This window comes from Plectropomus leopardus, chromosome 20 (assembly GCF_008729295.1).
Source record: "Plectropomus leopardus isolate mb chromosome 20, YSFRI_Pleo_2.0, whole genome shotgun sequence".
Classification (NCBI taxonomy): Eukaryota; Metazoa; Chordata; class Actinopteri; order Perciformes; family Serranidae; genus Plectropomus; species Plectropomus leopardus.
The window spans coordinates 8,641,225-8,653,777 of NC_056482.1; the positions used below are offsets into that span (position 1 = coordinate 8,641,225).

Sequence of the window (12,553 nt, forward strand, 5' to 3'; positions counted from 1 at the left end):
TTGAACAATGGTTAAGTTCCATTAAGTGTCCCAGTAAGCTTTCCCCAGTGAGTCAGTATGCAAAACACCAGGATTTCCCCTAAATGGAATGCAGCCATCATTAATGTTACTGAACACACCCGTGGGTCCTCACTGCCGCCTGTCAAAATGTCCGCGGTGAAAACAGTCTTTCGGCAGGTAATAATGACACTCAAAACAGGCAATATAAAGTTATAAAGCAAGCCAGCATATGCGTTTTGTTTCATACAGTTAATGAAAGAAGTTGAAACGGCCAAAAGTAAGTAACTTAACTTTAGTCAACAAATGTTTGAAGTGGTTAGATAAAAGCGGTGGCGTAACGGTTGAAAAAACCTAAATATGGCTAAATGGTTGAAATAGTTAGCCGATAACAGTAGCTAAACGTAGAAGTAGAAAGGACTAAGTGGTTAAAGTATTTAGAAAAAAGTAAGGTCTAAAACGTTGTCATAAACACCTAAAAAAATGACTAAACGGTTTATATAGCTAGCTAGAAATAACGGCTAAACTGTTGTGGTAACTGGTATAAAAAAGCTGACCAAAAATGAGCCGTGAATAGTTGCAATAGTTAGCTAAACATAAGAGCTAAATGGTTTAAGTAATTAACATTAGCTTAAACTGCTAAGAATAAGAGCTTAGTGGTTGAAACAGTTAGCTAAAAATAACGGCTAAATCATTGAAATACTTAGCTAAAAATATTGGATAAATGGTTAAAATAGTTGCTAAAAATAAGGGCTAATGGTTCCATTTTTCGTTAAAAAATGGATAAAGGATTGAAATAGTGAACTAAAAAATAAGAGCATAAAGGTTGAAACAGTTAGCTAAAAATAATGCTCAACTATTGAAGTTGTTAGCTAAAAGTAGTGGATAAAGGGCTGGCTGGTGTGTGGTGATTAATAGTTAAAAGTAATGAAATGGTTTAGGCAGTTTGCCTAAAGTAGGCATGCTAGTGGTTTAACAGTTTAAATATCTAACTGAAAACAATGGATAAAATATTGAAGTAGATAAAAGTAGTTGATAAATAAATGGTAGAAATGGCTTGTTTGTTAAAATTTATGGAGAAATAGCTTAAGTAGAAGTAGTAAATAAACACTTCAACTAAAAGTAATATTTGGACAGTTCAAATAGATAACAGAACAATTGCATTGTTAGTCAGTAGTGAAAAGTAATGAATCTCCAGTGAAATAGCTAGAAGTCTGATGTTTTTTTTTCAACTAATCCACAAACTCTAATGTAATTAGCCTTATAATCGAGCAAAAAATTAATCCTCTTTAACATCAGGTTGCAGATGAAGGGGTACTTGAGCTCCAGTGACAGAACAGGAACGGCATACTTTGATGGACAGAGCGTGTCAAAAATGCAGTCACCACCACACGTTTTCATCGAAAAAAGCTTTGACCTGGCTCTCAAATAAACACGATACCACGGGCAAATTCAGGTAAGTTTAGTCTCATGAAATTATGTACATGCAGTTCCCCTTTATGTAAACACAAGGTAAGTAAGAAGGAAAAAACATACCTTGGATGGTGGTGTGCAAATCTGCAAATTCTTATGTTATGAATTAGATTAACTGGGAATGATGTAGGATTTTATCTTTTATGTTACTGGAATGATTCCTCAGTGCACTGGGTCAAATGAGGTTTGACTCTGTGCTGTCATCTGCGGGTTGGGTAATCTGATGTTGAAAGATCAATATGACCAAACTCTGCCCTTCCCCTTGATGCCTACATTACTAGGTGTCAGGTGGCAGCAATAATGCTAATGGGATGATTTGGCTCATAGGTGCAGATGTGTCTGGCTGAAGACTGAAGTCATGGGAAAAATGTTCAGTTGTTTTTGTTACAGTTGACATTTTTTCATAGCAGTCATTTTTACATATAATAACAAGAAAAGCATGGGTGTTTTTAATAATATTAAATGTAGCTGCATTCCACTTGGGGCAGGCCCTGGTATTGTGGAAGCTGGCTCACTGGAATAGCTAATCGATAAGGTTTTTAGTTTTGCCTGGCTTTTTCTACTGTGTCAAGTCAAAGTGTCTGCGGTGAATAAGGTCTGTTAGTCCACATAATAACTAAGTAGGTAAACTAGTCAACATTATTTTTATGATTTTAGGATTTGCAAGCACTGCAATGCTTTTTTGCAGTTGCAAATTATTCCATAATCAATCCATAATTTTAAGGCAATTTTTCCTGGACAAATGATGGGAGGAAAATTTGGTGTATATTTTGTTTAGCACCTTGAATAGTCTTACATTTGAGTTGTCTTAAAAATCTACATTGGAGATGAGATTTCCAAAATACTGAAGTTGTGATCACTCACTTAGTCACAGTAAGCAATTTACTGAACTATGACTTAAGAATAAACTAGTTAATAATGGTTAACACATGGTTAAATTATATTTTAGAAGACAAAATATTAATATTAATTGTCATTGTGTAGATAAGGAAGGACAGCGCAGCTCAGACAGAAATTGCTACTAAATACTTAAAATCTGTAACGTGCAACTTCTTGCTATCCCTTTAAGGAGAGTTGATATGTTTTTAAGGAATAGCTGCATTCACCAGAATCAGCACTGTTTACCCCTTTCTAATTAATGTCCTAAACTAGGCTAAGCTGAGCTAACAACCAGCTGGCTTCATTTTGAGCACACCTATATGAGAGAAATGTCAATTTCTTCATGAAACTCTTGCTTTTCTTTTACTTAAATGTGATTTATGCACATTGCTACACTTTGTTCTATCAGAATAAACAAAGAGGAGTGGTAAGGAAGAGAAAGAGAGAGAGTGTGTGGGTGTGTGTATTAATGTGTGTGTCTGTCTGTCTATCTGTCTGTGTATGTGTGACTGCAGGTAAAAGCGAGACGCCCCCGGCCCGTAAAGCGATCCTAACACTATGAATAATGGAGAATGCCGTGGCAGAGAGGATAAGTTCTCTGTGCAAGGCTCCTTTTTCACAGGGCTTTCTCCCATAGGTCACGTGAGTGTTGACGTGATGGTAATTTTTCATGAGTAGTGTGTGTCAGTCATATGGCCATATACTGCCCAGGTAGGAGACGTCCATGTAGCCATTGCACCCTCTGCGTGTCCTGAGTCTGTGTACCTGCAGCCACACATACCCATGCTGCTGTGAACCCCACGATCTCAGAACCTCTCTGCAGCCAAGGGTCAAATGAATTGTCTTACACCATTAGAAACTCAAGGCAGCACTTACGAAACTAAAGTCCAGGGAAGTGGATGAATAAAAGATGCCGTCGAAACAGAAAAAATCCACAGCTTCAGAAGAAACCGAAGAGGTCGATGACGAAGTGGAGGAAACAGAGCCAAATTTAAAGCAGAGTAGCAATGGTGTGACCCGTGGGGACACCACAAAAGGAGAGACAAGTCGGAAGAAAAACAAGAGTGCAGAGAACTCTGAAAATCAGGAGGCCCCAGAAAAAGAGAAGAAGAAAAAAGAGGCGGACAAAGTAAAAGAGAAAAAGAAGAGAAAGAAGTCAGATGAGGATGCTGAAGCTGGTGTTGTGATTGAAAATGAAGCTGAGGAAGGCGAGCAGAACAATAATGACCCCACGCCCAATTCCAAAAAGGAGAAATCAGAGAAACTCAAAGAGGAAGTGACTGAGGGAGGGAAGGAGGAGAAGAAGAAAAAGAAGAAGAAATCCTCCATAGAGAACCCAGAGGGAGAGGAAGAGATGGGATCCAAGGACAAGAAGTCCAAAGATGGAAAGAAGAAGAAGAAGAAGTCTCACAATGATGGTGATGAGGACCCCTTGATTGAGGAGCATGAGGAGGAGGAGGGTTCAAAGAAAAAGAAAAAGAAGAAGCCAAAGAAGGGATCAGCGGACAGTGATGAAGACAAAAAGAAAAAAGGGAAAAAATCCAAAAACAAACAGGTGGACTATGGTGTGATCTACCAGAACGAGCTGCTGAACTATCACACAGACTCATCAGATGGATATGAGGATGAGTACTACAAAAAGAAAGGTAAGAATGTGACACTAAAGAGCAGACTGAAGCCACACATGCTTTATTTCAGGTAAGTCCCAGTTACCTGACATTTGTATTTACCTGTTGGAGTGTCCCAACTGGTCAAATCTTGACAAGGTGTTTCCTCCAGTTCCCTTCAGCTCCGAGCAGGAGCACCCCGGGGAATCCCTCTGTGATTGTTCTTGGGTGAAAGCTCAGTTATGTTACACATGAATGGAGCCAAACAGAAGCTCGGGGGCAGACAGACGCTGGGTGCTGTCCCAGTCTCTGGGGCTGGGAGAACCACCGGGGCCAGAGTCAGGGCCGGGAGCCAGAGGAGCTTTCTTAAAGCACAGGGCTTTTAAAATGGGGGAACCAGATCCACCAGGAGGCTGCAAAAATGTATAATTTTAAAAATCTTTGTAGTTTGGTTAAGAGGAAGAGGGCTGTAGGGTAATTAATGGGATCAGGAAAAAAAGAGCAACCTAAACAATACAAATATTGAAAACAATTTGTCTTTATGACAGCTCTGAGTAGATCAGAAAAGACATAGTAGTAATTACTAGTATGTGTGTACTAAAATTACCGTAATGTAACTTTGTATCTGAGCAATTCAGTTATATAAGAGCTGAGTTAGATCCCGATCCTATCAAAAGCTTTTTGAAGTTGAAAGCCTCTGTGAAAGCCAGTCAGTGGGCATTTACTGTTGCAGTTCAGTTCCAAGGTCTACAATTAATGCCCAGGCTCAAATGGCAGACCTATCGTCAGAAAAATTGTTGGCATTAAATGTTTATGTAAACCATTAATACATGTTTCAAACAACACAGTGGTTAATGTATGGTTAGGTTTAGGCACATAAAAGGCTTTAAAGTTTATGGTTTGGTAAAGATCAAAAATACCCTCCTCTATACAGTTGTTTGAAGCAGCGATGTCATGGTAAAAAAGCAGTTGCTTTTAGTGGCTTTCAGCGGTAAAAATACAATTGCTTTTACTGGCTACAAAACGCCCACGATTGGAGGGTAACAAGATAATGGACACACAGCAATGACTCATTGAAACACAACCATTATATTGTTTGTTGGAACAATGGCCTGCAGTAGTCTGCAGGCATCTGTTTATACTTAACATATCTGAAAAAAAAATCAACTGCAAACTTATCCTAATTGTTTTATGATTATATTTGCTCTTTTAAAACAGTATCTACTGATATTTTTATGGTTTGTTTACGGTCAGTCAAAGATTCTGGTGTAATATTGAAGCAGCTGAGAGCAAGCTGAAGCACAAGATAGAGAGTGTTTCTTGTATTAACATTGAACTGACACCACATTCTTTCCTTAATCCTAACTAAGTGCTTTTGTTGACTAAACCCAATCACACACTGGACTTAAGAAGCGAACCCCGGTCTCCCACAACTGACAAGTGTTTTCTTGGCAAAGAAATTAGTATTTAAAGCAACTTCTGGGAGACTGGGTTTCCATAAAGGAGCATTAGGAAAGTGTAGCACTCAGTTATATTCAAAGGTGTCTTTAATAAGAAAATTGCATATTAATACATCAAAAAATCTGAACACAAAAGCTTTTGATTTTTTTCCCCCAACAGAGTGTTGAAAATGCGACATTTTAGTATATTTTCCAGTATTTTCACTGCAAGATAATTGCTACCACAAGTGGCTGCTTTAAGTGGACGTGCTTTCAGCTCCTGATCTTTGTGCTGATTAGGAAAGAATTAGCCACTATCATTATGTAGCATCAGTAGCAGTGATACATGCCGGTGTACATGCCGTTCTTAGCTCACTGGCTTACTCAGGCCTCTGACACTCCAAGGAGTTTATCAGGGCTCAGTTTTACCAGGCCACTGTCTATCTGATTTTATCAGGTGTCTCTCTTTCTCTTGAATCCGACTTTAATAGCTCTGCTCACTGTTAATTAGATATCCATGTCCCTGTTGGACTTTGGTCAAATTGCTCTTTATCAAGTCACGGCCTCGACTTTCCTCCTCTTCTGGATGTTTGTGGGTAATCTGTCTTCAGCCTCTGCTGCTTTTGCATGTCTCCCTCACTCAGTTTATCCTTCACTTCCAGTTCCGTTGTGCATTCATTGACATGTGTTTGTACACATGTGAGTACATATGTACTCAGCATGCCTAAGAGAGAACCAACCCTAACAGCCCTTAAAACCACAGTCTACTTCTGATCAGACTGGACACTTAATCCTCCATCGTTTCTCTCCGATGAAGTTGGACCCAAAGTCCCAGACAGTGTCCTATACCTTCCAGTCTATCTTATGTAACCACAGGACAGAGGAGTTTACGTTTACGTTCAGTAATGCAACAGCACTATAGAATTACCTCTGTACAGGCCCAACTATTGAGTCACAGGCAACCGGCAAACACAGAATAAGCTCCTACTGAAGAGTTAATGTTGTTACTGTCACTCAAACAGAGAATACTTCACGGCTATGACTTTGTGATGAGTAATTATCAGCTCACTGGATTCATGGTGACAAAAGTTGAGTGAAAAGTGGCTTACTCGATAAAAGTAGATGTGATTATACAGGCCATGATGCATGTTTGTGAGTAAAAAAATAGCCACAAGCCTGTGCTACAAGACTGACAGTGTACAGCCATGCTGACAGCTCTAAGGCTACACGTTGGCATGGTGGTGTTTTGAGCTAAACGCTAACTCGGGAGCATTAACATGCTCGATGTAGGTATGATGTTTTGACATGTTTCCCCATTTTATTTAAATTATCATGCTGACATAAGCTAATTAGCACTAAACACAAAGTATAGCTCAGACAAATGGAAAGGTCAGTAGTTTTGCAGGTATGTAGTCATAAACCAAAGGATTGTATCTATAAAATAAATACATTTGACCCTGAATATGGCACTGGTTGAATATTTTGGATATCATTTAAGTGTTTAATTAGTCAGTTTATTTAGAGAGGCACATTAAAGTCTGTGCTAAATTTCATGGCAATCCATCCAATAGATCTTGAGACGTTTCAGTGTGGACCATTAGAGCAACATTGCTGCCCCACAAACGTAAACATACAGTGAGCTCAGTGTATGTCTGCTCTCTCTTCCCCTCCTCCGTACAGCCACCTTAAATGACACCAACTGAGGCAGATTTTACAGACTGCTGAGATGTCATCCTGTTTACCCTCCCATCAACTCAGTGGCTCGGTTAGACAAAGAGACACATTTGTGAAATGTGAGAGAGGCTTGGCTGGCGTTATCACACCAGACATGGATTCGCTGCAGATTCGCCGCATTGAATTCCCTGGCAACTGTACATGGAAGGAAACATAACGCTCCCTAATGTTTATAGATTATTGGACACTGCCTGAGGATGTGTCTTTTTGTTTGTCCTCTTATTCAACCTTTAACTTTTTAAATTATTAAGTCCTTGTTAGACTTCACAGAATGTACTCCGGACATGTGCTCTCATTATCTCAAAATCGTAATTCATCCAATATGAACGCCAGGGCACACATTTCTGTCTAATCTCCACCTTTTTCTCTCTTTCAGTTTATGAGGTGGTCACTATCACTGGTGATGTAAAGGGAGCTGGGACAGATGCTAATGTGTTTGTCACCCTTTTTGGAGACTTTGGCGTCACGCCTAAAGTTCATCTGGCAAGCAAGTAAGTTTTAATGGTTTATATTGATATCATTAAATTATAGTGTACTTTGATGGTTTTATTGTCTTAAAGACTTTAAATCAGGTCTCAATGACTCACTTTGCTCTGAGGTTTGATGTGCAGTGGCGCTCTCAGAAGTTTTTCATAGGGGTAGCCAGATAGGGTCACTCAAAATCTCAGGATGGCAAAAATAAAGAAACAACTGAATTTCAGAGTTCTCATTATGCTGTTGTGTATGTTAGTTGAAAACTATGTCAGTGTGGAGGGTTAAGGAATTGCATACTGACATACTTTGGTTTCTAATTTTAAAGCTAACATTACTAATTATCTGATGTGCATAGACTAACACCAGTACAACATTTTTCAATTCCACAGCAATCTCATTTTAATGTGTTATCTAAGACAAATATACAGCTTTGATTTGATGGAATACATTGATTGTAAGGAACAAAACATTTACTGGGAACAAGCCCTCTCAGGTTTAGGGGAGACTCAAACCCATTTTCATTCAGATATCTTAAAGTGAGAGTTCAAGGTGCTCGTTTGAAAATAGCTGTCAGTTGTTCCCTCACCAAAATTGGGACACTCCAGCAGGTTAATACAAATGTCAGGTACCTGAGACTTACCTCAAATAAATAACGCTTCTTTGGAGCGTTATTAAGCCCCCTTCCCGGGAAGCTATGCCAACATAAGTGGTACCTTGCCAGCTTGAAAAATGAGTGACTAATTAACTAACCAGGGCGCCACTGTTTATGTCTTGCTTTAAGTAAATTAGATTTCACTTTATATAACTAGTAAGCTTAGCTAGTTTACTATTTTGTCATTATCAGCTGTTAATGTTTAACCTTTTCTATTCCTCTCTGATCCTTCAGCACAGAAAAGAGGTATTTTCTAAACAGTCTGCTAAAGGATGGCTATGATTCTGTCCTTGTGTTGAGTTATATTGTGCATAACACTGTATGGAGTACCATTCCTGCTCAACATTAACCTGCTGCCTGCGGAGGCCATGAATCAAGACAAAAATAAATTTGCATATGGAGGATTTTTTTAACCTACTTTTTAAAACTCTTTCAGACTGAAACTTCAAAAAAATCATTTGATGTCAGAGAAGCAGCGCAAGTACTTAAAGGTTTGGCTGTGGTGCAGGAATCTCTCCTCTATACAGTCATTTAAAATGTTGGACACAGAATATCTGGAGTAAGGAGGAACTATGTGACATGGCCGGTCTTCTTTTCCATTCAGAGGCAAATGAAAGAAGACCACGATGTCATTTCTGTGGATGATCAAATGACTCTCAGGGGATCTTATCAGCAGTAGGCTCCCTTTATCTCTGCACGCATTGATTGACAGATAGGGTTACCTGTGCAGCGTATAGGATATACCAACGTATTGTAAGCCACACTGAACCATGTCACCCACACCTTGTGGTGGTCCCATTCATCCACCTCAGAAAGCATCAACATGCTATGTATTCAGTATCTCCATGCTGTGTGGCTGTACTGTTGCACAGCTGATGAAATACCATACATCGACGTTGATGAGTCACTTTTGCCATATATTGAACGTACTACATAGTAAGGAGTTTCACCTTACTCCGATATATATTAGGTCCTGCCTGTATTGTGTAATTATCAATTAAAACGTTATAACATGATACAGGTAAGGGACGGTTGCTATGTCTCCAAGCATATTTGCCTGATTGAACAATCAAGGCAGATTAAAAATGCAACTCTTTGGAAATTCAGTGTGATGATAACAAATTTAAATTGCATGAATTCCAAAGTTTGCATTGGGTTTGCTTTTTCATATTATAAATCTTTCCCCATTATTGTCTTGCAGGTGATTTTACACAAAATAAAGAACGAGGGCATGTATTCATGTGTGCTGGACAGTATTTCATTCTTGGCAGTTTTCTTTTTACAGTATATGACACCGTGCACTTTGATTATGCGAGTCTTGGCATTGTCTGGCGACTGTATATTGCAGGGAGATGAGAACAGATGGAAATGTGGGTCAGAGACAAAGGCATGTGTTCTCTGTTAATGGAAAAGAGGGTGTCTGATTCGCTGTGGTTGGCAGAGGGGGTCCACTGCACACGCAGGCTCAGCCGGGCTCTGTGAGGGGTATCAGTTAGTGAGGAGGAGGAGGGAGCATCGAAGTGGCCGAGCCTCAGGAGGTTTCAGATTATACAACTGCCATGAGACCACCAGGGTACCCTAAGCCGGATCAGTCAGGAGATGTAATTTAGTGTTCCAGAGTTCACTTCAGTTATCTGTCTGGACTGTGTTTCTTCCACCCATGTAATCTCTCTCAATCAAATTGAACATAACTCTCTTTATCTTTCTCTCTCTCTCTCTCTCTCTCTCTCTCTCTCTCTCTCTCTCTCTCTCTCTCACATACACACACACACACACACACACACACACACACACTCTTTATCTTTCTCCTAAATTCTGACAATTTCCATGTGTCCTACATTTACAGAAGCCGTACTGCATTTGAGAAGAATAAGACTGATGTTTTCCGCATCAAAACACACAACGTGGGTCCTCTAAAGAAACTGAGGTACTGTACAGCAGAGAGAAAAATACCCATGGTGCTGCTGACTGTGATTTGTGTTAATAATATATTCTATAAAGCTCCTTTTGTTGTTTGCATGGTTTCAGCAGACAGAGTGCATGGCTAGAGGTCAATGACAACATCACAGTTTAAGTATACCTCACACAGGATAAGAGCGGCTTACAAAGTGGATCACAGAAACATTTCTCACTAATTTTACAGCTGTGCTGCTGGCCATCATAGGATCTCATCCAGTGACAGAAGGTTAAGCCCCATCTGTTGTTGGGAGTTAGGGTCTTACGCCAGAGGAGGCTGAGTTACATCACAATCTCCACACATGAGCAGTGAAACAAGGCAGCAAACACATAAGACAGAGATTACAAAAAGTAGAGCTGCACTATGGCTCAAATTATGAACTATGGGAGTGTTACTTAACCCCAGCTTTTTTTTGTCAAAACAATCCCAACTCAGGGTCTGCTTACCAGATTTTGAAATCCACCAGTCATAAACCTGGAGGGAATCATGCATTTGATTGTGTGTGGGTGATTGAGTCTGTGTAACTGTCTGTCCACTGCTTATCTCACATACTATTCATGTAATGCTCATGAATTGAGTGCATTATTAAGGGTCCAAGGTTTTGTAAGAGCTTGCACTCTCTTGTTTGGCTGTTTTTTTTGTCTTTATTGTGTGAGTGCTGGCAGAAGTAGACTTTGGCATCAAACTACTCCCAAATGATTTGTGCAAGAAAAATTCTAATGAATATAAAATCTGGTTTGAATCCAGCTCAGGAAACTTTGTGTGTGATTCCTCATGTTTGTCCCTGCTGTCTGTTGTGAAACAGTAACTCTTGTGTTATAAAAGTGAATCAATTTACAGTAAAAACACTGTTCTTACATGCTGAATGTGGCTATATTTCCTTATGTTATTTTACCCCACTGTATTCACTGAATTGTGTGGCGTTTACCACTGCAGAAATTCAAACAAAAGAAGAAAATAGTCAATGTAATGTGGAAAACTAATTTGGGATTACCTGCAGGGTGATTTCATGTCACACTATGACGGTTGACTCCCCAGGATCGAGCACGACAACACAGGGATGAACGCCAGCTGGTTCTTGGACAGGGTGGTGGTGACCGACATGAACCGGCCACATCTGCGCTTCTATTTCGCCTGCAACAACTGGCTGAGTCGCGAGGAGGCGGACAACCTGTATGTCAGGGACCTGCTGGGCAGCCTGAACCCCATGGACGTCCCCAAATGTAGGTCACTCTGGGACAAACACATCACACAAAGCAGAAACAAAGGTTCACAAAGGTTCACATGGAATAACAGTTAATTAAAATTCCGTTACGTCCAACACATTGAGAGAAACAGCTGGGTTTGAAAATTTCATCAGAAAGACTGTGGTTAAAGAGATCTAATACTTAAGCTAATTTCATTGTATCCATGAGAATAAATTTTATAGTAATGTTAGATTGTATTTCTTTCAAACAGAAACAAAAACTTTTATTTGGAAACTTCACAATGTTAATGCAATGTGTCCAGCCAGTTGGACACAAATATGCCTGGTAGCGTGCAGATCTTCCTCCTGTTTCATTTTGTAATTGAATTCCATCAGAGTATAATCCTCAGGTAAACCAGCCCATGTGTGCTCTGTTGCAATGTGATATAACATCTTAGTACCTGCAGTCAGTCAGGCAAAGCATTGTGAGACCAAGGCTCAGATAAACACATGAGGACACTGTGCTAGTAGGGAGTGGTCAGAGTGATATGGCTGTTTTACACACACATACACACATACACACACACACACACACACACACACACACACACACACACACTCAGTGTTATGAATATTTAACCTGGAAACCATCCGAGGGTGGATTAGCAAAGCAGCTGCCTACGGACAATAGAAAAGTCCCGCTGATTATGATTAAATAGTGCCACTGGGTAGAAAATTGTTTATGAAAGACACTGATAGTCAACATTTACCTCACTGCTTGTCGTTCCAGTGAATTGTTTTTATTCATCACTGGATTTTCTGTTTTGTGTTTTGCAGCAAATAAATACATAGTGAGTGTGTTCACTGCTGACATGAAGGGAAGTGGAACTGATGCTGATGTCTTTCTGAACATCTTTGGAGAGAATGGTGACACAGGTGGGGCTGCAAGAAATGTTTATTTTTTTCATTACTCTCCTTTCTGTAGATCATTTTTCTGATAAGTAATTAAACACATATTGTATAAAATGTTGGAACATATTGAAAAATCTCAGAGCCCAAGGAGACATTTGTCTGATTAATAGATCAAAAAGATATTAAACTTACATTGATATAAACAAACAAAAAAGTGCTACTTCCTTACATTTGTGAAGCTGG

General features: G+C 39.5%; 1 protein-coding gene and 1 long non-coding RNA gene across 2 annotated transcripts in view; both read left to right on the forward strand.

Annotated features, from left to right (window-relative positions):
* The first annotated feature begins 152 nt into the window (after window positions 1–152).
* LOC121959559 lies at window positions 153–2,883 on the forward strand. Its single transcript, XR_006106928.1, has 3 exons — window positions 153–177; window positions 1,297–1,453; window positions 2,865–2,883. It is a non-coding gene; the product is annotated as an uncharacterized LOC121959559 (long non-coding RNA).
* Window positions 2,884–3,146: 263 nt separating this feature from the next.
* Window positions 3,147–12,553, forward strand: part of loxhd1a (lipoxygenase homology PLAT domains 1a) — a 34,322-nt gene continuing 24,915 nt past the window's right edge. Inside the window, exons 1-5 of the mRNA XM_042509651.1 lie at window positions 3,147–3,995; window positions 7,506–7,620; window positions 10,102–10,182; window positions 11,251–11,435; window positions 12,236–12,334. Of these exons, the coding sequence (XP_042365585.1) occupies window positions 3,260–3,995; window positions 7,506–7,620; window positions 10,102–10,182; window positions 11,251–11,435; window positions 12,236–12,334 (1,216 nt within the window). The 5' untranslated portion in view covers window positions 3,147–3,259. The remainder of the gene's footprint in view (window positions 3,996–7,505; window positions 7,621–10,101; window positions 10,183–11,250; window positions 11,436–12,235; window positions 12,335–12,553) is intronic.